The sequence below is a fragment of the Corapipo altera genome, unplaced genomic scaffold (assembly GCF_003945725.1).
Source record: "Corapipo altera isolate COAL_440 unplaced genomic scaffold, ASM394572v1 75, whole genome shotgun sequence".
NCBI lineage: Eukaryota > Metazoa > Chordata > Aves > Passeriformes > Pipridae > Corapipo > Corapipo altera.
The window spans coordinates 8032355-8059354 of record NW_020884887.1 but is presented as its reverse complement, the minus strand read 5'-3'; the positions used below and the strand labels follow the sequence as shown (position 1 = coordinate 8059354).

Below are 27000 nucleotides of genomic sequence, written 5' to 3'. Positions count from 1 at the left end.
ACAGTGCTGCCCAGAAAATCCCCATTTCCTGCCTCAGCAGACTTTTAAGTGTGGTTAGAATGGAAACAGTTTAAATTATGTAGATTGAAAGCTTGGACACATACAAAACAGCTCTTTGAGAAACATTCAGTTCCACAGAAATGCAGGTATGGAAGAGCAGGACCCAGACCAGAGACTGAAAGGAGTGAAAAGATGAGTTCATGAAAAATATTCTCAACAGTTTTCTTTTTCCCCTCCCCAAACACACCAAGCTGTTAATAAAGGCTTTGGAATGATCAATGAACCACATGGTAAATCCAAATTTCTGATGAATAGGTAAAAAAACCCAAAGTGGAACTGATATTTCCATCCTGTCAGGTGAGAAGAAAATAGGTTTGGGGGTTGTTTGGGGCTAAGCAGCAGCAGGCACAGCCTCCAGGAGCAAATGTGCCTTCATTGGCCAAGATCTGCTGGCAAGAACCAGGGGAGTCCAGGAGCTACCACCAGGACACACAGCACTGAAACAGAAATGGGGGAGAACACAGGCATAGGGAGTTTCACTGATCTCCAAGGGGAACAAAGGGCTACTACTCCAAAACAACCTCTCAACTCACAGAATTTCAGTGCAAGAATCACATAACCAGGTGTAAAAATCTTCAAATGTAATTTATTAAGACATTCAGCTATGTCTGTCAGTCTACATCCAAATTTACTACTAAAAATAAAATAGTATCACATTTCACATTAGGAATACCGACTTTGAAAAACACTTGAGTCAAGCCTATCGTATAAATAAGTGACTAATTTCTCTTCATATCAAAATTCACATAAAAAAATTGCCTGCCCCCTACTCCCGCCTATTTCCCCACCCCAGTCCCTTGTTCTACTTGAAGCCATGATGAATGTAAAAATTTAAGTATGGACATGTCCTTGTCAAAGAAAAAAAGGTGCAAACCTATTAACAGCTTTAAAAGTGGCATTTGCGGAGTCTGATCATACACAATAATGTACTCATTCCCAAAGTGCAAATATCGCCAGAGTTTAATACTGTTTTAATTCAGCTGCAAGGATTAAACATTACACAGCACAGTATAGCAAGGCTTCTATCCGTGCCCTAAAACTCATCCCACTTTCCTCCTTGCACGTGGCAGTAGAGGTCAAAGTGTTCATTAGAGCTTTAGTTTACTTCATGCAGCCCAGACTGTGCCCATTATTAGCAAAAGTTTCATATACATCAAAATACTGACGACTCCGTCATAAAAGTCAAGAGTCACTATAGATTACATGAATTCAAATGCAACTGCCCCAAGAACACCCAAAGCATACACACGACGTATTAGGAGTGCTTCCATCTTCTCGTACAATCACTGCTGTTACATCTTTGATTTTTGCTTACGTGCCATAAAAAAACGTCAGCAACCAAAGCTGCACAACAGTCAGAGACTGGCAACTCACGGCCTTTAACACCCCTCAGGACCCTGGGACATGGCTGTATGCAACCCCTCTTCCTGACCAAAACCAAGCCAGCGGTTCTGTCCGTCTGGCTACAACCTCTCACAGACCTTTCGCTTCTCTTACCCCTCACCTACATCTTGAAAACACTCTTTTTCACTGCTATTTATTTCCAGACATCCTTCCTATGCCCACAGTTCAGAGAGCTTCTGGAGTCATTTCTACTACATCTCACTGGAGTTACCGCTACCAAGCAGCCCATAAAATTCAGCATGGGAGATTACATTTTGACCAGCAATATTAGCTACACTTCTTTCACAGTTGTGGAAGGACTGGTTTTCTTCTGAGTCAAACGTGGATCTCTGAAATGTGTTTGTTCCCATGTCAACCTGTGTAGCCTCAGAGCTGGACACAAACCCTTAGATCTCGAGCAGGGCATCCCTCCTGGGCTGCAATTAGTTCTGCAGCACAAGCTGCTCCCTGGGTGGCCTCACAGGGGCTTTTGTCACTGTCCATGCTGTGAGACCCCCCTGAATGGGCAGAGGCCTCCATGCTGTCGTGTCCATCGGCAGCCTGGCCCTGGCCCCTGCTCGGGCTGTCCTTCACACTTGGCCTATTGTCACATTCAGCACCAGGTGGCTCAGCTGCATCTCCAGGCCTGGTGTTTTGCTCTGCACGAGGATTTGGCTGTTGCACTGGCTCTGGTCCCAGTCCCGGTAGCTGTGAAGGGCTCTTCAGTTGGCAGTGGCACAGAGGGCAGGTTTCTTGCACGTACAGCCATTTCTTAAGACAACCCGCATGAAAAAAATGGCTACATGGTGTGATTACAGCAGTTTTCATATCCTGAAAGACACAAAGAAAGATGTTATTATTTATAACCCATTCCTCTCCTCTTGCCCCACACATCTAATGGGCCCACCAGGCATGGAGGAGACAGCAGCAGTCCACAGCCAAGCAAGAGAAGGTTCCTTCCTTCATACCAACAAGCCTCCATATGAGGAGCAGCTGAGGCGGTTCAGCCTGGATAAAAGGAGGTTCAGGGGGGACCTTCTCACTCTCTACAACTCCCTGACAGGAGGTTGTAGCCAGGTGGGGGTCAGGCTCTTCTCCCAGGTAACAAGTAACAGGAGAAGAAGACATGGGCTCAAGTTGTGCCAGGGGAGATTCAGGTTCGACATCAGGAGGAATTTCTTCACTCAAAGGGTTGTCAGGCATTGGAAGGGGCTGCCCAGGGAGGTGATGGAGTCATCACCCCTGGAAGTGTTCAAGGCATGACTGGATGTGGCACTCAGTGCCATGGTCTAGTTGATAAGGTGGGGATCTGTCAAAGGTTGGAGTAGATGGTCTTGGAGGTCTTTTCCAACCTTAACGATTCTTTGACACACACACACAATTCAAACACGGGATGGGTCTGGTTTTTTATACTACAGGCATTAGAAATTAGGCAAAAAAATCTTTGTTTATAAGGTATAATTAAACACATGCTTTTGCAGGATAAGAGTCACAGGATTGGCTGGCTCAAGAAACAATTGTGCAAGACAAAACAGCACAATTACAGATACAACATATAACAACAGCACACCAGGAATTAAGTGACACCCTAAACTCTGTCAGCTGAGACCTACACAGTCTGGTGTTTCAAACACGGTTGTTCAATCTGGTAGATTCAAAGAATTTGTATCAAGTTCAGTGTCACTCCAATCATACTCTAATTGCACACTACTAATCTTAGGGTGATTCCTTCACTGTCACGTATAACTACTATTTGTATTCAAGAGTAAGAGACTTTGGAGTCAGAAGTGTGATAAAGATATTACTTTCAGCATTAATGTCTGAGGTCCTTACATCTGCTGGCTTACACTAGCAAGACCCTTAACCTTTTGATAATTAGGTTTCTGTTACAAAACTGACACTGCACATAAAGTAGCAATGACTGCAGAGACTGAGCTGCTTCTACAGAATAATAACAAATCACCCACTGAGAACACATTGTCTTTCACTAACAAAATCTTCCACTACTGAAGAAAGGGCACATTTGTTGCTACTGAGACCAGCTCAACCCAAACATGAGAGGTGTCAAAGCAGCTCAAGGACACAGTTTGTTGTGTAACTGGAGAAATAGGAATGACAGTTTAAAAAAATCTGTTCAAAGCAATCTCCTCATTCATAAAGCCTATTCAGTGACAGTGCTCCAAATCATTTTTCACAAGTCAGAAAACTGGGTAATTCCAGCAACTTACTGAGGACAGTATTATTCATTAAACATAATTCAAGTAACTTATTTTACTAGTTGCAGACTGAATTTGATAGTCTGGAGGTAATTTAATCCAAGCCAATATTTTGACACTTCCGTTCTTACCTGGTAGCAGATGGCACAGATATCATTGTGCTGCTCCAGCTGCTCTTTCGTGGCCACGGGCAGTGATTTTATCTTATTCACAGCGTCTCTTCGAAGAAGGAAACTTTTCCAGCCCAGCTGGGCCCGCAGCCACACGTTGTAGTAGGAGTGAATGAAGATGATCACAGAACCCATCACGGTCCATTCACCAAAGATGGTCTCCGAGACCCCGTAGGCCACCACGCAGAGCGCGACCAGGAACTCCAGCAGCCGGTACGTGCCATTCACGTAATAAATCACATCGTCCATGTTTTCTACAGGCTCTTTTCTGAACTCCTCCACCATAAACAAAACATAAATGAAGAGTGTCCCAAGCACCTGTAACACAGTTGAAGGCCACGAGGTCAGCATTCAGTCCTGAACTGGAATCGTTCAGCATTGTCCACTGAGTTCTGTACACACAGTACCCCCAAACTGGACAGAGGGCAGCCAAGCCCCAAAGTAGTGAAATTGTTGCTGAACTTAGAGACAAATAAAAGTCACTCTTTCTTGCAAAGCATTTAAGCTTGTTCCCAAGTACTTTCCCTTCTGTACCTTCCTTAGTCCAGAGCACAGCTTAGTTGATTTAACAAAAGTTCTGAGCATCATGAGGGACACTTTTATAAATTTAATAATTAAAAAAATCAAGTTACAACAAATACAATACAAAACATTTCCTGTATTTACACTGATGTGTTTTGAACATCAAACTGCTTTCAAAGAGCTACAGCTAAGTAATGACACAAATGAGTACTTGGGGAAAAACCTTTTTCCTATAATCGTTACACCCTCAAAAGCCTTCTGGAGTTACATTTTGAAATAGACTTACATTCACCTGTTCTCAGCTCACACCAGGAGCTCCTTAGCCTCAGATACAGTATAAAGGAAGAGATTTTATATCATCTTTTGTAATTCTGCCCTTCTATCATCCCTACTCTTTTCTCATCAAGTATTTCCCCCCTCAGAGTAATAGGATCGCAGTTAATGCTTCACAGGGCTAACGTTCTTACCTGAAGAGAGGTTAAAATACTGCTGGAGATAATGATCAACAGCCAGAAATCCATGTGGAAAAATTGACAAATCATGTAGGCCATGTATGCAGGGAACACGAGTAAGAACAGACAGAGGCTGACTGCTCGGAAGTGCTTCCACAGACTCCTGCAAACAACACAATAGGGTTTTATTTTTCAAGTCAGATTTGACTGTCAGAATAAGAACAGGCTGCCTGCTGGATGTAGGCCTGTAAGATGTTTGCTCCAGGCTTTAACTTGTTGAAAAGAGTTTCTTTTTTACTTGGGCACAATCTCATTCCCATCTTTCATGCAAGCCTACAACAACTATGGAAAGTTCCCTCTCATCTGACCTTTGCTGTTTTCAATAGAGACACAAAAATTATGGGCAAAAATTCACTTACAGTAACTGTCATACTGGATCAAGTCAGTGGTTAGACAAAAAAACGTATCTGATATACTGAATGTTTCAGATGAAAGTCCACTACAATAAATTATTAAATCTGTAACTGTTTGGACACTTCTCTAAATAAATACGAGGTATCTAGATTATATAATTCTTGCAACTCTTTTGTATCTTTTTGCTAATACATGTGGGGCAATGCTATTTCCTTCCATCACCAGATTTAATCCTACTGCCTTTAGAAGTATATTCCCCAATTCAGAGATCACAAAAGAAGAAAGGTAGCAGGACTTGAACATTCATCTCTGCCAGTCCTTTCTCTGCTTCTGTCATTTACTTCTTCCTAATCTCCTCCCCAGCCTAAACACACCATCAATCTTTTTACAGTCACCCACTTGTGAAGGCTTTCAGAATATCTTGAGTAATTTACTATACTACCTCTACTTGTTCCTCAGGTTTTATTTTAATCTCATTTAGCTCTGGAAATGAGGTGCAGAAAAAGTGAAACTATTGGGGGACAGGACAGCACCACAAATCAGTTAATCATATAGTCTGAAGAAACATCACAATGCTGCTCTGAGGTCTGAAATTCTGTGTCTGTGGGCGAGGGAGAAAGCAAGAGCTGAAATGGAATTCCTGATCCTAGATAATTTAGAACTGCCTGGGAGATTTGGCAGAAGAATTAAAATTCACTATCACCACAGAATGTTTGTTTAAGCTGGGCAGATGCTTATATCCTGCCTCTACTCCCTTTCTCTCTGTTACTATATTGGAAGTTAAGGTTGCTGCAGACAGAACACGCTGGCTACAAGTAGCCTCCAAGGTAAACAAACTACACATAAACAAACTTCTTTTCATTTCTTCACTTATAGGTTATGGAAAGGGAAAAAGCAAAAGCAATTAACAAACATACAAACAGATTAACATGAAAACACCAGATACCACCAAAACAGCTCTTCAAAACACAAATTAAACTAACCCACATGATCAGAACATGTGGGACACTAATGCAAACCTTCCACCTCTTACTTTGTGCCAGTTTTGAGATCATAGCCTCACCAAAAGAACAGATTTTACCATATCTAACACAGGGTCACTCCTAGAAACTTTGCACCCTCAATAGCTGTGTGAGATCACTGCATTTGAGGGAAACCCACCCAACTGCAGTGGAGGTTAAGAAAAACCATTCTGCAAATCCGCACAATGGAGTGTGGGTGGGGAGAGCACAGTCCTGGATTGCTTAACTGAGACCACAGTGCACTGACACTACTGCTAGGGAGAGTAACCAATGAGCAGTTTTACACAGGGAGTGGGCAGTCAGCAGCTGCAGAGCAGTGTGGTCTTGCACAGGCTGGATGGACACAGTCCTGAGCAGGAGCAGCTGACCAAAGTCAGCCCTGTTTGTCAGCATAGAGTATGGTGAAAAGTATTAGTGTGTGCCCTTGAGGGGGTAGGACAGAGAGGGAAAAACTAGAGAATTTAGACTAGAGAAGAAATCTGCATACAGAAAAAAACAGGGTAACTTTACAAGCTACTAAAAATCCAAATTAGACCATCAATTACTAGTTTATCACCTCCTAAAAGAGCATTGAGTAACTTTCAGTTTAGGAAACCAGTGTCTTACTTGTCCCTTGAGGCTCCCAGTGCCAAGACAATGGGATCAGCAATTTCCAGCATGGACTGAAGTATGGATGCCACCACAATGAAAAGAATAATACTGAGCAGGAATGCCCGATGCACAACTTGGAGCTCAATCAAACCTGTCTGCACAGCCAGGATCAGGAGTGTGACTCCTTCAGTCATTCCCCTGCAGATCAACACAGTCAAAAGAACAATCAATCACATCTGTGTGTCAATGCTGGTACAAAAGTACATCTAGAAACACCAGGAAATAAGCTGTTTCTGTCCCAACCTTTCACATGTCCCTGGTTTTAGGTTTCACTGACATCCCTGCTCTAACCAGAGGGGAATGTTTTCAGAAACCCTGAAGAGTTTGGGTTAGAAACCAGCAGATTTCTTGACAAGCAGCATCTGGGCTACATCCAGCTCAGACATCATCCAGCACAAAGCATTTTAAGGAGCCAGGTTGCACCTTAAGAGGAGGAACCCCCCAGCCCCAGTGTTGCCTACACGGTTCTGTCCTGTCTATATCTGGGCATCAGTCAGCCTCATTCCTAGACCACCAGGAAGACCCTCCCTACTTGCTATATTTCCCCATCACCACTCTCTTGTCTGTCCTTTGGCCCTTGATTTAACACCCCACTAGGTGCCCAGTTTAGGTAAATTAGCAATTTTGCCATTTTTCAGTTTATTCCCCTTGTACCGAAACCAAATACAACTGTCCACTTCTTTCTGGCTTGGAACCTCAGATTGACTTTAATACCACTGTTTGACACAGTCAAACACATCACCCAGAAGTATATGCTTCACCAAATGTAGAATACTCCTAGGTAGCCCAAATTTATACCTAGGAATCCCATCTTGGAATCCAAAAGGTAAAACATTCTTTTGCATATGGTCTGAAACCTTCTATAGAGTTAAGTGCTGGAGTAACTGAGAAAGGCACTGTCAGATCTAGGATCCCAATTTCATACCAGACAAGTTTGGACAAGCATGGGAAAAGGCAATTTCTATACTTTGGCTCTTTCCCATAGTAATTTACAAGCAATACATACAAAGTTTTGTTTTAAACCTCATAGAGTAGTAATGTTTCATACGTGGCTAGAAGGGAGATGAGGAAATGAAAATAAGAAGTGTTCATATTATTAATGCTTGTGAAAATTTTTCAGTGACTCATGAAAATGAAAGCATTAAGACAATCAAACTGTGCAATTGTAAATCCCAACTAACAGCCATGAACCTGTTAGAGAAATGAATCATCTCCCAAGAAGTCTGTAAAAAGTATTTTCACCTCAAATCCTTCCAATACACGCACAAAGACTGGCAAACAAAAAGCCAGTCAAGGATACCTAAGAGTTCAAAAGTGAAAAACTGCAATGCCACCCATATATTTCTATATAAATCCCTTTTCTGTCTGTTTCTTTTTCAACCCAAGGCACACTGTGGCACTTACCTGTTCATAGCAGGATCATTCATGAACGCTCGGTAACCCTGCAAGTAAAACTTGCAGAGAGTCAGAACTCCCAAAGCAACAAAAGAGACTGTGAAGACCAATCCCAGCAGTGAGTACGGAGTGCTACAGCATTCGGCAATACTGGGAGGAGAGAGGGGAAAAGAAACAGAAAGGAAAGGTTGATCAATTAAAAACAATGTGATGAGCTCTCCCCGTGTCCTGTTAACTGTGCAAGTTGGTTTTAAAGCAAAACTGGATTGGTTTAATGAAAATATTCAAAGCTGCACGCCACCATTAAATCCTTCAACAGAAGAAAAAGATGAGATGTATTCTATTACTTCTTTCCAAGACATAAGTTCACCCCAGCTCCCCACTGGAGCCAGGGTTGTGCTGTGACATTCCTGCGGTCCCCTCAGCGCGGTGCCACGCGGTGGCACTGTCCTGCTGTCACTGGGCGATCAGAACCACAGGCAATCCCACAGCCCCAACCCACCCAGCTGGCTCACTGGAATGTCAGCAAGCACCACAAACACACAGTGAGAGCACATGGATTCACTGAGGCACGTTCCCCTCATACACACAGTAACACAAACAAACATCAAACTAGTAAGTCCTGTTGGGAGACTGGGGGCTGTTTGGCAGCATTCACACCAGGTTCAGGTAGGCAAGACCTGTCTGAATTTCTAATGGCTGAGCCAGAAGCAGCAGAATAAGAGAGTGGAGGACACTTCTCCTCAGGAGGTTTCTTCCTCTCTGTTACCACAGCAGTGGAATCCCAAAGACTGACACCCCAGACTATATCTGATGATGCTGAGAAGAGCTGCATCACTTCAGCTCCCTCACCTTCGGGTTGTTCTTCTGCTGGTCCTGGCACTGCGATATTTGAATGTGCTTTGGCTTCTGAAACACAGCACTGCCACTGCCAGGTAAAGACCCAGCTGTCACCAGGGGTTACACATCTGGAAATCCTCACATATATAATCCAAGGTAACACACTGACACCTCATCCATTTAAAAAAAAGAAAAAAAAAAATCTTCATTTGTTCCTCGGGACAGTAGTCTTGTGAGGAGAGAAAGTGCCGTGGCCAAAAACATGTCCTGCTAATTAACCAACTGATGAGTGAAGCAGTCCAGGGCTCCAACAAAAGTGTTTGAGGAAGCATATGCTTCAAAAATAAACAAAGCTCATCCAAAAGGCATTTACTTTGTCTCTTTTAGTGACTACTTAAACCGGAAATCTCCTTTGAAAGCAATTCACAGTAGAAAACGTTGATGTGTTTACATATACAATGTACAGTGCTTCTGGTAAGCCTCCAAATTCTGCCTGTTTACCAAGCCAAGGGTCAAGGTAGTGAGAAATACAGTACTTAAAGCAGTTATTTCTGTAGAATATTTGAGGGACTCTAAGTTTTGCTTCAAAATAAATGATTAGAAATCAAGAATCCTGGTTTTTCTGCTTGATGTCCAATATTTTTTTGTTTGAGTCATTTTAGGACTCTTCTTAAACTTGATCTACTATGTAAGGGTCCCAGAGGAGCTTAAGAGCTCAAAGAGAAGCCTGGGGAGCTTTATTATGTTTTTGTGTCAAGCACAAGTTCATAAATTGTCCCAAAGAGCTGAACTCTTCATGGCTTCCCAAAAATCACAGCAGTTACAAACCCATGGAAAAGATTTTGAGATGAACAAGGAAAATGACAGACACAGAACAGTTTTAAACAGCAAACCCTGTTTGTTTTAACTTTGAGAGTTGGGTGCTTTGGCTGCTTAGATGAGCTCAAGAATGTGTCCCACACCAAAATGATAAAACTAGACATAAAAGGCTCAGAAAGCAACATGAGCATCAATAAAATATCACTTGGACTGAACTTCAGCTGAAACATCTCAGACTTAAAACCAATTTATATACTGAAAACAACTTCTGGATCAATGCTCTAATTATAGCTATTCCCTTCTCAAAGGAATATTTTGCTTTCTTTGGGAACTCTTCCACAGTTCTGCTAATGCTGTGTGTTCTGAATGGGATCCATGCCTTTGTAGGACAAGCTTAACAGATTTTGTACACATGGTCACTGCAGTAAGGACAAATATTTCATGGGTATCCAAGTGCAATAAAACCAATATACATATCTCATCTTTCAAAGAGCACCAACATTCACTTCAATAGACAGTCAACACAGAAAGCTAACTATTTGCAGATAAGTCAATTACCTGGTCAAGAAGAGGAAGAGGAGCCTCTCTCTCGAGGCAGGCTGGTCCCGTGTACTGAAATAGGAATAGATCTGAAGAGCAAATAAAACGAGCCAGAACACCATGAAAAGCACCGGGACGACCAGCTGGTTCCACAGAGACATTCCCAATGCCAGGAGCCCGTACACCTCCACCACCTGGGCAAGACACAAAAAGGCAATTTGTTATTGGGTCATAGCATCTGATATTTGATAACAAAAGGACAGTCAACAATATAGTCACAACAGCAAAGTAAATCTACTTTGCAGACCGGTTTTTAAGAAAAAACTTAATACCTCAGACATTTTATGTTTAAGTATCTCAAAAAGGAACACGTACCTAATTCACCAAGTGTTTAGAAATTCATGCTTAAGACCTATTTCAGAAGACTCTGAAGCTCGAATTCTTTTGTATTGCAAAGACTAAGTTACAATGCAGTCATTTCCAAGAAGCTGGAACTTCATATAGCTGGGCTTATTACAAAAGGTCTAAAGGAAAGCACTCATAACTACTGATTCCTCATCACCTGCTTCCCACAGTGACATACAAGCCATGATGGCAAGGAAATTTTAGCAAATGCTAAAAATGTTGCCTACTTAGTCTTTCATGGCAAGCATGAGGGATATCCCATTAATGGGACGTGCTGCAGTACGTACAGGGGCTGATGGACAAGCAATTGCTGCTGGCACTGGTGCAGTGCCAAGCTCCCGTGCTCAGCTTTGCCCACAGACTTGTGAAGGAAGTGCACCTGCCTGGGGGAAACTCCCCTGGCCTGGGACCAATGCCAGCAATCCTGTGCAGCTCCTGGCAGAGGGCTCCACCACATCGGAAAAGGGTCACGCTATGCTTATAATGTAGATTCGTAACCGTGAGGCATTTCTGGCATCTTCTGCTGCAAACAGCCAGCCAAGGGTCTGGGCCTGCTTTTAAATTATACCCTCAGGCACAGTCTAACATACACTAACAGTCCACTTGTTAGGGCTGTCTCAGTGTTTAACATCCCAATATTCACCAAGCTTTGACACTGACAACTGCAATCAAATCCAGCCTAAAATAGCAGTAAACTCTCAAACACCACGATGAAGGACCCACCGAAAATTAACAACTGCTCAAAGTTGTAGCAATGGAAATACAACTAGGAAAATATTCCAGACAGAACACCAATATCCTCTTCTGGAACATGCATACTAAGCTTGATTTGTAGCGGAGTTGCACCCAGTTACACGAACACAGTATTAGCCAATATATTTTCTGCTCTGTTTCAGGAACACAGGTAAAGAGCAGCAAGCTCTTGAAAAACAAAAATCTTGCTTTCCCATATTCTCAATACAAGTCAAAACCTACTCACACATAACTATTCATTCCAACTCTACTCCATCCATTTACAAAAGCAGCATCCAATACTCTTATAAAACCAGTGACATGTTATAAAGTTTCTATCATTTTTTCTGTATTCCCAAGGAAATCTTCATGCCTTCTGCACAAAAAGTCAGGAGAAAGAGTACAATCAGTGTCCAAAGGCCAGGCACAAGGAATATTTCTTCCTCATGATGATGACAGTGTAATACAGCCCCAGTATTGTAAGATATGAAACACTGGGATGGAGCAAGGGGGAGACAAGCAATCCTAGAGATGAGGAGGAAAGCTCAGTAACAGCAATATTTAGAATTCTGACAAACGAACCAACAAAAAACAAATGAGCAAGAAACAACTATTTGCCCCCTCAACCTGGAGTGTATTTGCAATTAAAACACTGGTAAGATACTGAAGTGTTTTAAATGTGTCTAATAAAAAACAGATACAAGTCTCGAATCCACCTCCAATCTGAATTTGACTTCAGGAAGTTAAACTGTGTATCCATCCATGCACATGGAAAATGGAAGTGCTGGTTCCAACCTGTTTCAAGGTTGTGAACTGTACAAAGACATTCAAATATTACCCCAAAAGTTAACTTTCTAAATAAAGAGTAAGCAAGATTTTCCTATTCTCCCTGGAAAAAAGGATATTGAAGCTTTGCCAGTTAGCTCCTGAATTAGTTTTTATCATCAAATCTACAAGCCAGGGAAGATTTTGATTGGATATTAGAAAAAATTTCTTCCCTGAAAGGGTGGTCAAGCACTGGAACAGGTTGCCAAGGGCAGTGGTGAAGTCACCACCCCTGGAGGGATTTAAAAGATATGTAGATTTGGCTCTTAGGAATATGTTTTAGTGGTGGCCTTGGCAGTGCTGGGTTAGCAGTTGGACTCGATGATCTCAAGAGTTCTTTTCCAACCTAAACAAGTCTGTGATTCCGTGGATGAGGTCAGACCATGCTAGGTGCTGTACAAACACGGAAGGATAATCCTGTTCTAAAGACCAACTACATACAAAATAAATAACCAGACATCAATAATCAACATGACAGGCTGAGACCTTGGCACACCAGGCACCTACTGCTGCCAAGTTTTTGTTTGCACATGACAGATATGACAGCAAACAAGAGCTTTAAAAAAGGCTTTGAAAGAGCTTTAACAAGTTAGTTTTCAGATTACTTCTGGACCGAAGAGCAGAAGGAAAAAAAAACAGTGTCTTGGTTTGAAAAAAATCCAGCCAGTGGTGAGAGTTGAAACAGTGAGTCAGTCAAAAGTCAAGCAAGCATCAATCTTTTTATGTTGAAATATATATAAGGATGTATAAACCTGTATACTTTATATAAAAAACCATGACGTGTGATGTTTTTGTAGCACTGAGAAAGTAAATTTTCAACTAAGCATGTATCAGATGTCAAAGCATTAACAAAATGGACACATGTCAGATCAGTCTTCTCTGTTTCTGCCACCTTTTGCTCAAGGTCTCAGCAATGCTGCTGTTCTAAAGAAAATACCTTTCAAATCACTGTGCAAGTTACAGATCACTAAGTCAGTGATTATTTAGTCTCAAAATCACCTTCAGTGTTACTCCCTATTTAACACTTCTATAATTACAAACACTTTTCATACAGAAGGCATTTCTTGAAATGAACAGCTACTACAGTGAATGCACAGGGATTTCCTTACTCATTTAATGAGGCTGTAAATGTATTCCATTCTGGTAGGATCTTATCTTTTAGCCTGGATTTGGGAAGGAATAATCAACGTCCAAGCAAAGTGGACATGCTCAGCTGGCCAGCAGTGTAAATCAGGCTAATACAAAGCTATCATAAAATTACAGAAAGAAGATGCCATGGATCAGAGCACATTTAGATTGCTAAAAAAGCATAAGTTAGCACATACACACACACACACACGCACACAGGTGCACAGAAGACAGCCAAAGTACTACTTTATTTCTTCCTGCAAAAAAGGCTCGGGAAAAGGAAAATAAAATTGTTACATTCACCATCTTACCTGGACAAGCTCTCTGTATGCAGATTTCGCCAAGTTATAGGGCACCAGAAGATTTGATGCCAGAAAGTAGAGAACTTCCAAACCAGTGAAAATCATGGCGAATTTGTTGATGATGACGATGGTTTCCAGCGGGACGAGGCAGAGCCGTGCCAGGAGAGGGAGCATGTGGGCAGAGAACAGCCAGATCTGCTTGGTTTTCATGACGCAGGAGCAGAGTGTACACACCACCAGCTGCCCTGGAAACGCGACACAGCATTTCAGAATCAAGCTGATTATCCCCTTCAGGAAAAAGCGTATTTTAATACTTTATCTTTCCAGAACACAGTTATCAACATCCAGCATATTTTGACAGCTGTAACTAGGACATCTCTGTTACGAAACCAGGCTCTTCTTGTCTTTTGCTGGGTCACTTAAGTTACCCTTTTCAAACTGTGCACAGGGCATGCTTTCACTTCACAGATTAGTGAGCTGTAAACCCTAAACACATGCAGAATCAGATTAATACAAAGTCCCAGGAATAAGTCATATAGAGGACAAACCAAAAGCCATCTCACTTTTTCTTTACCATCCCCACCTCAGCTGAAATCTCAGTGGTATCTGTACACACATCAGCTTTCCTGAAGCCCAGCTATGCTATTTCATCCCAATCCACACAAAAAAAGCAATCAAAGGTCCCCAATGGCTTTTAGAACAACAATATTTATACTGTCAAGAGGAATTACTGGCCAAGAATAGCAACAGGAGAACAGCCAGGTCAGCAGCTGAGACTTCAATAACTTCATAACGCTCCGAGACAGTTGCTCAAAATTATCACTGAAGCTTGCAAGTGAGAGATAATTAACAACTAAATTCTCTTTAATAACTGGCGGGGACACAAGCACATCTCCCCCCTACAGCCAGAAATTTGGAGGGTGGTATTTCTAGGGCAGACCACTCCATTATAGCTGCTCCTATCAGAGTCACTGGAAGTTGTATCCTCAATCCCAGAGGAAACGGCATGGGGCAAAAGGCACATTGCCTGCATAAGAACAACTCCCACTCATCATTTTGCAGTAAGGAAAAAGACTGCTGCATATTATTTGAAAACAGACCATTGTTCACCATCTATGTCAGTTTATATCCAAAAGCCACAATATGTGGTACTAAACCCAAGGTGCTTATGCCCTGTTTTGGAACAATCTCCACCAATGTTTGCATTTCACAACTCTTCCTGAAACCAGGAGCTAGGCTTAGCAAAACAGAGGAACCAAATCAAGGCTACCAACATCTCTAGGTCAGCGTGAACTCCATGTGCTCACATAAGCTCACTGACCTTGTAAGCCCTTCAGGAGGGGCAGGGGAGGGAAGCTGTGAGAGGAGAAACAGCAGTACCAGGGTTTTGCTTTCATTCTACCAAGCTTCCCTACCTGGGGAAGGACTTCTGCTTTCAAAATAACTGCAGCTGAGCTGAAAGACGTCTCTAATATCTACTGCTTAAGCATACAAAGTTCTCCCTCCTTCACACTGTCCTCTTTCAAGTTTAATTCCTACTGTCAATTTGCTAGATGTATTTTTGAATTAACAGATGTCTTTTCAGAACAAGCACCGCTGCTCTCAGCAAGACACTATCAGCATACTGGGTCTTATAAGCCTCAGAGAAAGTTACTCTACTCATCTTTTTCAACATTCAGCAGACTCCAGCTCTGAAGCATTCTCCCTCTGCTTTGTTGTTCTCTGCCCACACACACGTTGCTACAACCCTATTTAAGACACCACCAGCACACTGCTGTGCTGTAATATTCAGGAGCCTGGCAGGCAGCTTGTGAGGATTTCTGTGACTCGCGGTAACTAAGGCAACCCAGCTTCACACACAAAGGGACACAAACACCAGCATCCAACATGTTCCTTAGGATTTACTCGGTGTCGTCATCTGAAATAAAGCACTGCGACAGCATCACATTAAACAATCCGGTGCTTTTTGGGATGACTCTGGAGCTCTCCAATCACAAATTAGAACCTCTGAGTCCAGTCTTATCTCAGTAAACAGCTAAATCTGCTTTCCTCCAGCAGCCACGTGCCACGAATGCTGTTATCCCTGCTCAACTCTAACCCTGCCACCTTTTTAATTTAAACACCAATCAAAAGCTGTTTGTCATGGGAAGAGAGCTGTACACATCAACAAAGGAAGTACATGGAGCACTTTCTCTGGAGGTCCCAACCTCCTTCCTGAAGCGTGCACCTTGTCAATTCTCAACCCCTTCAGGAAGGGAGTGAATGTCTCCAACAGAACTTTGAGTGATGGGACTTCCCATTTTAAACTGAGGCAGCAGCACCTTCATTCAGGACAGTCAATCTGTATCTGCAGTAAATCACACTTTATCTCCAGGTGGGGCTGCACAGCGTCAGTCACCAACATCACACGGCAGGATCAGCCAGAGAAATTTGTTTCTACCTCATATCAAATCATAGATTTTAACACTCTAGGTAAGACTATCAAATCCAGGTGACTTGAAATGCTGTGGACTGAGAACTGCCAGACACAGCTAATGAATCCAAGAACTGGAATCCCCCTGCAGGACACCACCCATGTTCCTCTGCTAGGGAATGAGGCAATAAGGAAGAAATCCATTGTGTGAACTTCCTGTCCACTCTCTTTCCTTCCCAAAACCTCCACAAATACATCAAACATTGCTGACACACAGCCAGAGCCTCCCAGCTTATAACCTAATGGAAAATGTACAACAAGAAAGCTCATGTGGCACAGCCACTGTACAAGCCACTTGGAGTAGAGAAATGTCTTTATTTCATTCACGATTTTTGAAAGCTCACGTTAAACTCCCTGGCTACACCACTGACTGTAACTCAAAAACAGGGCATCCTAAAGTTAATATATAATCCCATTACTGTGCACTAAAAAAAGTAAGTCTTTATGGCAGCATCACTTCCAAAACCACACAGCAGCTTTGTAACATTCACAGCTGAAGTGTTTCTAAAGTGGTACACACGTCCAAGGGGCCATCTCCAAAGGTATTTATTTCTTCCACCCAGCACTTAGGAATGCACTATTATCCCTTTTCAACAGTCATCAGGCTGAATTAGATGCAGGGGAAGAAATTACTATGAGAGCCCATTCAAAACGTACTAATGAATTAAAGCATTAGTAAAGATGAAATTTGTGAACCAAGTGACACACTGTACATCACCCCCTCAATTCTGACCAGAACTTTTAGGAACCACTGCTGTACCAGTAGCACCACTATTCCCTCACACACCCAACTTCAGTGCCCTTGCCAACAGTGCTGCAGCACAACACTCTGGCAGAACATGTGAGGAAAAGAAGGAGCAAAGCACCTGTATATTCATTTTGGTGTGACAATGACACCACTCAGCACTGTGCGTTCCTGAGACTCCACTGAATACACACCTTGTAGAGAACTGATCTGAGAAAATATTGCATATTTATATAAAACACTGCCAAGCCTCATGGCTCACTTTCACAGGTCTTCCCCAAAGATGACCTCTTGCCATCAAGACCAAAACTGTACTTTCAAGTTGGCTTTAAAAGAACAGGGGAAATTAAGAATGGGGATATTAAATATGTTAACATACACACGCTTGCTAGTACAGTCAAGCACCTTCTTCTGAAACACCATTACAATAAGGAGACACTTTAGTCTGACACCCACTACAACCCAAAACTATACTGGATAAAACCAGTATTATCTTTTTCTCCCTTATTTTGACTCTTGGTTTAGTTTCTGTCTAAGTGTTACTGATGACACAATGCCTCCTGAATCTCCTCCTGCCCAGGCCTGCCTGCAGCTTTGTGAAGCTCTCTGAGGGATTCTGCTTTACCATGGGACCCTGCATTGCACCTGAGAGAGATTCAAGGGACTAATTACAAATATTTTCTCACAGAAACATGCTAAAAGCTTTAGCTGTACTTTGGTGTCATTTGAGGAGACAGCAAAATATACACAAGAGAGAAGAAACTATAACTAAATAACAGTTCCTTGAAAATTACCAATGTTATTTCTACTAAAAATATTAAAAGCAAAGACGAATGCCACATTTGGAAGTAAGGATGCAGGCAAGCAGGAGATGTGTATATTCTGGCAGACCTAACATACTGTTGGGTAGTAAACACATTTCTAGCTGCCAGTAGCAGCTGCAAGTAAACAGAAAGCAGCTGAGTTTTGCCAACAGTACATGGTTGACTAAATCTGTCAATAATCTGATGAAAACCATAGATCTTACGGAAAGGAATTAAGGAAGATTTTTCTTCCAAGCTTGTCTCAGGCTTAATTTTATAATATACATGGGGTGTGTGTATTCCAGTATCCTCTCAGAAGAACATATGGTTTGGTGTAACAACCTTAACGTTGCATTTATTCTCTTCCAGTCAAAGTTCAAAGCCTAGGAAAACAGCCTAGGAAGTCCAGTTCTTCAGGATTTGAGATTTTTAGGTAGAGAAGTCATCTTGGCCATTAATCAAACACAATTTAAATGTACTTTTGACTTCTTATTCCTTAACTCTTTAATTAGAAATATCCTGGAGACTCTGTAAAAAAAACAATAGCCTGTAGTCCCCTGCACACACCCACAGACATATTTCATCATGTTTTGTAAGAGACTGATAATGTTCATCTCTAAACCCAATAAAGAATTAATACGTGTACAACGCTTGAATTGACAAAATCACCACAAATACATATTACTGTTGAAATTTCTACAGTACTTTCACATAAATATTACTATAGACAAGCCAGTTGTCCTGAATCAGAACTTATCTGACGGTAACAATCTCAATCTGACAGTAACACAGCAGCAGAGCATGACAAACACACCTGGAAAATATTTCAGAGCTGCATAGAAAAGGCCAGGCAGGATACAGGCATCCTCCCATGCCTTTTGCATATTAATAAGAATTACAACTACTAAAAGTAATACAAGAGAATTGAAACCAAGAGGTAAAACATGCACAGGTTTCAAGGAAAAGAATTAGGCAGAGCTCTCTCCTGCATCTCAAATATTTAAAGCACTTACCTACTAAAGCAGTCATGAAACGGTTCATAGAGAGAGGCTCCAAGTACATTGGTCCCTCATATCCTGATTCCAATTCGCTTCTCACATAATCCCTAAAAAGATAAATGCACAAACTATTATGATCAAACTGATCAGACAAGAAGCAATTTATTCATTCCACACCTATGTAACTTCAATGTATGTCACAGCCAATTAACTAAATTACAAAAAGCAATATTAACATTACTGTTACAGCAGCTTCACTGATGGAAGGATCTAACTGAAGCATGACTCTAGCGAGAGCAGAATTATCTGTAATTAGACTCACTGGCAGAGCTGTAAAAATCCTTTGGGACATCCAAGCTGTTCTTCAGAGCGTGGCCTCAAACTGCTTATTGACAAAGCCTCTTAAGCACCATTCCATTTTTAAGTATCCTTATTAAGTGTTTTTCTTCCTAACAATAATTGCTTTTTCTACCAGCAACGTGTGGAAGAGAAAATCTGGGGGCTTGACAGAGAGGTCTTTCAATGTAATGCTCATAATATTTTGCACCTAACAAGTTCTCTGCATTGAAGTAAAAAACAGGTATGAAGGAAAAGTGACAGTCATGGACTAGAGTCAGGAACAGAGTTGCTATGTAATCCTTTTATCCAACATGATTTAAAAGTGTAGTTCTATCCTGGGAAGCTTGGGGGACCTACTAGATACCCTCAAACTGACAGATCTAATAAGAGTCTGAAAATCTGAAAGGGCATTTGTAATTTCCCCCAAAGAGGGTGGGCTGGGAGGGTGGGCTCTGGCAACCAAAGCAGAAGGTAAGAACTTGAGGAGATTGGGCATTTTCCTGCTGTTGGTGATTATCCATCGGCTCTGTCTTCAAGGTTAACACACGTGACAGCAACAGAACCTCACACTGAGAGCAAGCATTTTGCACTTTCAGATGGTCCTGGAACAGCACAGCAGGAATTCTCCAGTGACCCCTTAATACCCTGCCATGGGACAGCAGACAGTATTCCCGACCTTTTGCATCCAACTCTCCAGCCCATTTTTATTCCTTGCCCTGGGACCCTTCCTGCTCCACTCCAGGACAACTGCAATTCCACCCGTGCTAGGGCACCACCACCTCGGGCATCAGCAGCACAACTAAGCCTGTGCTTGTATCTGGCTCGTCCTGTCCAGCCATTTGTGTCTACCTGCATCACATCCTGGGAATGCCAGACAGACACACTTGATCTGACCCCACATGGAGCTAAGGGAGTCCGCTTGCTCAAGGGGCAATTCTTTTATTACATGTTTATTTATATCAGTAAAGCAAGCCACACTTGCTGGGAACAGCTACAGACAAAACACAGCAAACAGGACAGGAAACCACAGCCAATACAAGCATTGCTCTTTTTATTTTAGTGCAGAAATAGATGTAACTCAGTGGTGGTGAAAGCATTCGCTTCTCCCCAGAAATGTGGAAACACACCCCCCCTTCCTAGTATTAACTTGCTACCCCCCAAGCTAAGGTATTCGCATTTTCACTTGCAAAAAAATCTCAGGAATTCAAGACATAAATCTCAAAGTACTAAAACAAACACTTCAAAGCCTGTTCTTCATAGCTGACAACGCTGCCTACTCACGGCAGCTTTTCAAGCGTCACAGTGTACGTGAGGTATGTTGAAATGGGTTCTTCAGACTGCAACCTACAATTAAATACACGAGGACTGAAAGGCACCTAAGACAACTATTCTAGATAGAAAATTCCCCCTTGTTATCAAGCTATAGCTGAACACAAATGCTTTTTTCCCCACCTTCCAAAAGGTGGATTGTATTCCAATAAGGATGTAATCTTTGGGACAAAGATTTTTCTATTTCTTTACGTCAAATGAACCAGCAGAAAGCACTTTCTGAAAGCATCAACACCAACAGGATAATCCATCAGAGTTACAAAGAGAGAAAAAAGTAACAGCACTTGCAACATGCTGAAGATTGCTTTTTGTATTAGCAGTATCACGCTCCATCCTCAAATTTAGGGTGAAAACACTGGCTATTTCTAAGCTGCTAGAAGGAAAGCAGTGAAGACATCAAGTTTCTTCTATATCTGTTAGAAAGTAGGTTACAAAATCATCCAGGATACTAAGTGCAGCAAGATGACCTTACACAACTTGGCTAAGAAACACAAACAAAGCTACACTTACAGTTGCTTCTTCAACACCAGAACGTGTCTGGAGATGACCCAAATTTCTTCGAGCTACATTTCTTGCTGTTGTCTGGTTCAGTCATCTGCACTGAGGTCTGCACTCGGCTGAATTCTTTAAGTAACTCTCAATTATAATTGAGTTTTAGGCCCACCAGCTTGGAGAAGCAATGTTTTAAGATCTCCTAAATTTTTTAAACAGTATTTGTAGATGGTGTCTGATTGAGGAAAGTCAAAGCAATGATTCTCTTATTACCCGGACAAGCACAAGGATCTTTTGGCACTGATACCAATCAGAAGATGCCTCGAACAGCTGCAGTGCCATACAAGATGATGAAAAAAACAAGTGCCTGCACTCAATTTTGATCAATTAAAGCTGTATTAATCTGCAGCTTTTACATTTGAGGATTGTTCACTTTACTGCAGCAATGTAAGAAAACAAGAATGCTAAAATCATTATTTACCAGTTAATGAAATGACTGAAACTACATTATTATTTTAGAAAATTCGGATTTAAGAATAAAGCTTCGATCAGACTGCCTGCTGTTCATTTTATGAATGCATTCCCAGTCTCATTTAATCCAGCTACTGGCCTGTTAACAGGTATTGAAGGCCGGCCATGACTAATCTTGCTCTAAAGAGGTGAAGAGATACAGTGTTTCACACATGATCATTTTTTGTTACTGAAAGTGCAGAAAGGTCTTCTGTTACTAAAAATATGTTTTGTAATTGACTGACATAAGGCACAGTGGTTATCTGACCTAATTGACTCATATCGCTGACATTTACTTTGGCTGATTAATCTCCACTGTCAACAAACACACTCTCACAGGTTACTAATGTCTACAACCTTAAAATTGTGTATTTTAAGTTTATCCATAAGAGCAGTTTTGCTTAGCATGAGTTAGCTAAAGTTGCTGGAGTCTCAGGCCACAAGCTGCAAAATCCCACCTACAAAAGTCAAACTTATCTTGAATTTCTGCTCACTTACACGAAAGGACGCCCTGAGACCACTGGGAACTGCAAGATAAGGAAGCCACCACTACCAGCAGAACCTGCAACCCAGCCAGATAAAAGCAGCTAACACCCATCTGGAGATGGAGTCCTACAGGGAACAAAAAGACCCAAACCAAAACCCACCACTGGGTCAAGAGGTGTGTGCAAAGCACATGAAGAGTGTGTGAAGAAGGGGTGGATACATTGTAAGGGTACAAAGGCCCAGGGATTTGTGTGTTCTGGGTCCCCGGCTGGAGGCACCCAGCTCAAGCTGTTCCTATTGCTGTGTCACTGAATTATTAAACCAATTTTTCTGGAATTGGAGACTCTGCTGTGGGAAACCTGGGGCAAAGCAATTTGGTGACCTAGATGGGACTTTAGGCCACCACCTTCACATCCTCTCATCTCCAAATATCCAACTGCTGGCATTGGGTGAGTTCACCTGGGACCTTTGGAGCAGGAGGTATTGAAGGGTAAATGTTAAAATTCCTTAAGCAGATTTGGAGAAAGTATTGCAGAGGGTTTGAGACCCCTGCTGTTGCAGCTCACTTATGGGTGTGCTGCCTGATCAGCAGAAGGCTGCACATAGAAAGGGGGTTTAAGTTCCACATTTGAAGGAGGCTCAAATCCCTCTTAGCACTGGGAAATATAATCCTTTAGATAAAAACTGTTGGCCAAGTCTAAGACAGGATTCAGCTGCACCTACACTCCTCTCTGGGAAGGAGTTCAGAAAGCAAGGGGATTCTTTCTGAACCTCGTGACTCAACAGGAAGGTCTCCCTAAAAGTATTTTTTATTGCTTTTGATTTCTTCTTTCTCAGCATAGAAAAGGGGATGCCCTCGGCTGAAGTACAGCAAAACTGGGAAAAGATTTATGGTACAGCTCAATTATCTGAAAGGCACACAGTGGCCTTGTGCCAGGAGGAATGGCCATATATTACTAGGACAGCTGGTGGGGGCCCCAGGAAATTTGGCCACTACATGGAACTTTCAATCAATTAAGATTCACTTATTTACGACAACGCTTAGAGGATAAAAGCCCTGGACAAACACATTACTGATTTAGGGAAAGAAAATTAGATACACCACTCTCATGTCAAACAAGTGGTGAGTAACCATCCAGCTAATGAATGATGGCACTGGGAAGAACTGATACTCTGAAGAGATGAAGTGGGACAGCTCCCTACTCTTGGTGTTGTTAACCCAGATGACCACAGCTGCATGGCTAAGTATAAAATCAATGTATGACCCAGTGTGGTATAAAGTTAACAATATTAAATGGGAGGAAGTTTGTGTAGATTTTTATGGGCTGGGTGACCAAACCTCTATAAAACCCCAAGAAGGAGCTCTCGTTTTTTGTTGTGAATCAGATACAGCTCATGATCCAGCTTTAACAGAGAAACCCAGCAAGACCAAAGTTCATTGCTCCAGTGCTACTAACTGCTGCTTAACGTTCAATTCCAGCTGTTGTGTGTCGTTGGACACCAGATTTCAAGTAAACAGAATATATGTTAATGTGACCTGTGAAAATAATTAACTTGATACCAAACACTGTCTCACTGCCCAACACAACATGCTTAGCTACATCTCCACCTGATCCCACAAATTTCTGAAATCAGCACTGGCTCTTAATTGCATCCAAGCACAACTGCAGACACAATCTACAGTAGCCAAAACTGTAAGAGAAGGGGAATGGACTATCTCTCCTATTGAAATTTAAAAAGAAAATCTGGGAAACTGCAGCTGATTAGGAAAGAGAATTCCAATTGTGGTGGTATCCAGCCAATTTCCCATATAACTGCAGCAGTAATTAGGCCACAGCTTTTGTCTCAACAACATGCAACACATCCTTATATACCACACACCCAATCCCTGCATTAGGACTGAATCACAGTAGAACTGCACTCTATCCACTTGAACAGAGAATATGGGCCCAACAAAACAGTATCAAATGGCAGACTGTCAGTGTTGATGCGTGTGTTGTAGGAGAACAACAGGGAGTTATTTGTGAAAGCAAAACCATCAAAGCCCAAGACATTTGTTTTGACACGGAACAAAATGTCTGTCACTTGAAATACATTTTGAAGAAACCCTGAAACTGTACTTGTATATGCTGGCAAAGGATTTGCTCCTCTAAGAACTCTGCAGTCTTATGTTTGTAAATAACAGCACTTCAGGGACAAATAATCACTCAATTATTTCCAACTCTAATAACACAGTAGGATGCAATTTTAATTATTCAGCTCCTATTATTTCCTATCAATGGTTACAGTGCAATTATACATAAGCTGAAGATTTATTACTTGCCCCCATTGGAACGAACCCTTCATTGGTGAGGAAGCCCCTAAGCACAATGACCTGTATCAACTATTAGAAAGTGTATGAAACAATGGACAAAAAACTCTAATCACCATTCACTGTGATACAGAAGAGATGCATCATGTCATGAAAGGAGGGAAGAAGGGAGAACACCAATGCTGGGAAACTCTCTTTGGGCAGTCACCAACAGCAACAGGAATCCATAATCAGATGCTCCATCTAGTAGTGACCTGGTTTGCTCTGATTATATTGTGCCTGTTGCTTGTAACAACATATGTGAGACTAAGGGTCATGGTTAAAGGCCCTGAAAGACTTCATAAGTTCCTTTTAACATCTTAGCAAGAATGCTTAATAAAAGCAATGGGAGGACTGTTGTAAATTAAGATTAGTTTGCTGAATTCTTTCAACTGTATTCTTTTGGATGAGCAGTTTTGCTTAGCATGAGTTAGCTAAAGTTGCTGGAGTCTTAGGCCACAAGCTGCAAAATCCCACCTACAGAAGTCAAACTTATCTTGAATTTCTGCTCACTTACACGAAGGGACACCCTGAGACCACTGGGAACTGCAAGATAAGGAAGCCACCACTACCAGCAGAACCTGCAACCCAGCCAGATAAAAGCAGCTAACACCCATCTGGAGATGGAGTCCTACAGGGAACAAAAAGACCCAAACCAAAACCCACCACTGGGTCAAGAGGTGTGTGCAAAGCACATGAAGAGTGTGTGAAGAAGGGGTGGATACATTGTAAGGGTACAAAGGCCCAGATTTGTGTGTTCTGGGTCCCTGGTTGGAGGCACCCAGCTCAAGCTGTTCCTATTACTGTGTCACTGAATTATTAAATTAATTTTTCCTGGAATTGGAGACTCTGTTGTGGAAAACCTGGGGCAAAGAAATTTCTCTAACAAGGATTTTGTTTTTTTAAAGCTGACATCTCTTTCTTCCATAAGCAGATGGTATGTTATTTCCACCCAAACTCCCAGGTTAACATGCTACATACAAACCTAGCATCATCTCTGATGCTCCAAGTACTCACAAATACTAGCTAATCCATCTTTACACATCAAGGTAATTCTCAGTTCTGCAGGCAAGGAAACAAACATTTAAGAAATCAAGTCACTTGTCAAGGTCACGTAGATCTGGAAGTCTGAAGTTAGAGTTTAACTATAAAATTCAGATGATCTTATTCCCAGACTTGTAGATGAACTGCAAGCTATTTCTGGGGTGGAAAAAAAGCACTGAGAATTCTTTCAACAGCTCAGAATTTCCAGAACACTGCAGAGTCACAAGTGCCAGCTGATTCTGGTCTTGTTCTATAATTTGCACTAACCAAACTGGCCTCAATATGAGACCTCTTCATTGGTCTTAAATAGCATCCCAACTGGTAGTGCATGCAAGCAAGTCTCTGCAAGTTTTCAGCTCTAAGCAGAACTGCCAACAAAAAACATGAAGGAACGGTTTGCACATGTAACTACTGCATGTTTGTTATGATCAGGCTGCTAAACAGAAACACCAGTTGGAATTGGATAGTTTTGGCAATAAAAGGACGGACTCCACCAACAGATTTGTCTGTTACATTTTACTATTTTCAATACAAAAACTAACAGGATTCAAAAATTCTTTTGTAAAGCTATTGCAAGTGCCATTCCCCACATATGATTCTCTGATTATACAAAGGCTGCTGCAGAGAATCCCTGGCACTGTGCTTCCTTCCAAACCAAATCAGCCTGATGTCTAGGGAATGGGTAAGCTCACTCAAAAGTGTTAGCAACTACCTTTGCTTTGCAAAATACCTCGGGAATACTGCTGGAATATTAATTAAATATATTTTTTGTGCCAGCTGATGCAAGATTTAATTAAAGTCTTTATTAACTCACTCCAGAAGCATCAAATAAAGAAAGCTTAGTATGAACACACCAAACAGTTATCAAAGATGTTACAATGATGCCTGTGAAGTCCCAAGCCTCACAAAGCAACAGAGGTGAGAATTCTTATTACATAGAAACACAAACAAAAAGAGTATTAAAAGCAAACACAGTGCTATCTACCCCTTCAAGTATCAAACAAAGGCATATCATCTCCCTTTCTTATAAAACATTTAAAGATCCAGAGTGGCATATAATATACCTCTCTAGCTGTAAATATGCTGGACCAAAGCCCTGTGTCTGATGGGCATTTGTTACCAGCTTCATTTTTATTTCAACACAACTTCTCAAATAATGTTTAGTTTGCTTTTTCTAATAAGTAAGCCTTCAACCCTATAAGAAACAGTCACAAACTCCATCTATAATAACTCAGGACTCCCCTGAGGATGATAAAAATCCCTCTTTCCTTCCTACTGAGGCAATAAGAGGTCATAATTCCTCTCTTGGACACTCATCGTTTCAGGAAATCATTAACTGCAACTCTGACAGCCACAACAGTGACAAGTCAAGTTGCCACAAAACCTTCATTAACAGTCCCCTGAACTGCAACATACGAAGCAAGAGACATTCCAGCAAATGCTTTGGAACAATAATTTTGATGTAGAAATAACAAAACTATCACTTCCCTTAAATCATTTGAAAGCACATTTTTAAATGTTTCCCATCAGCAGGTACCAAACTAAGTCAGGTTCA

At 41.7% G+C, this 27000-nt stretch overlaps 1 protein-coding gene across 2 annotated transcripts in view; it reads right to left on the bottom strand.

Annotated features, from left to right (window-relative positions):
* Positions 1 to 626: 626 nt before the first annotated feature.
* The window catches only part of RNF145 (ring finger protein 145), a 47833-nt gene continuing 21459 nt past the window's right edge, over positions 627 to 27000 (bottom strand). For both annotated transcript variants that reach the window (XM_027643454.1, XM_027643455.1), the window contains exons 4-11: positions 18911 to 19002; positions 13886 to 14121; positions 10503 to 10678; positions 8295 to 8435; positions 6846 to 7028; positions 4819 to 4966; positions 3791 to 4147; positions 627 to 2274 (exon numbers count right to left, since the gene is read on the bottom strand). In XM_027643454.1, the coding sequence (XP_027499255.1) occupies positions 1831 to 2274; positions 3791 to 4147; positions 4819 to 4966; positions 6846 to 7028; positions 8295 to 8435; positions 10503 to 10678; positions 13886 to 14121; positions 18911 to 19002 (1777 nt within the window). In that variant the 3' untranslated portion in view covers positions 627 to 1830. The remainder of the gene's footprint in view (positions 2275 to 3790; positions 4148 to 4818; positions 4967 to 6845; positions 7029 to 8294; positions 8436 to 10502; positions 10679 to 13885; positions 14122 to 18910; positions 19003 to 27000) is intronic.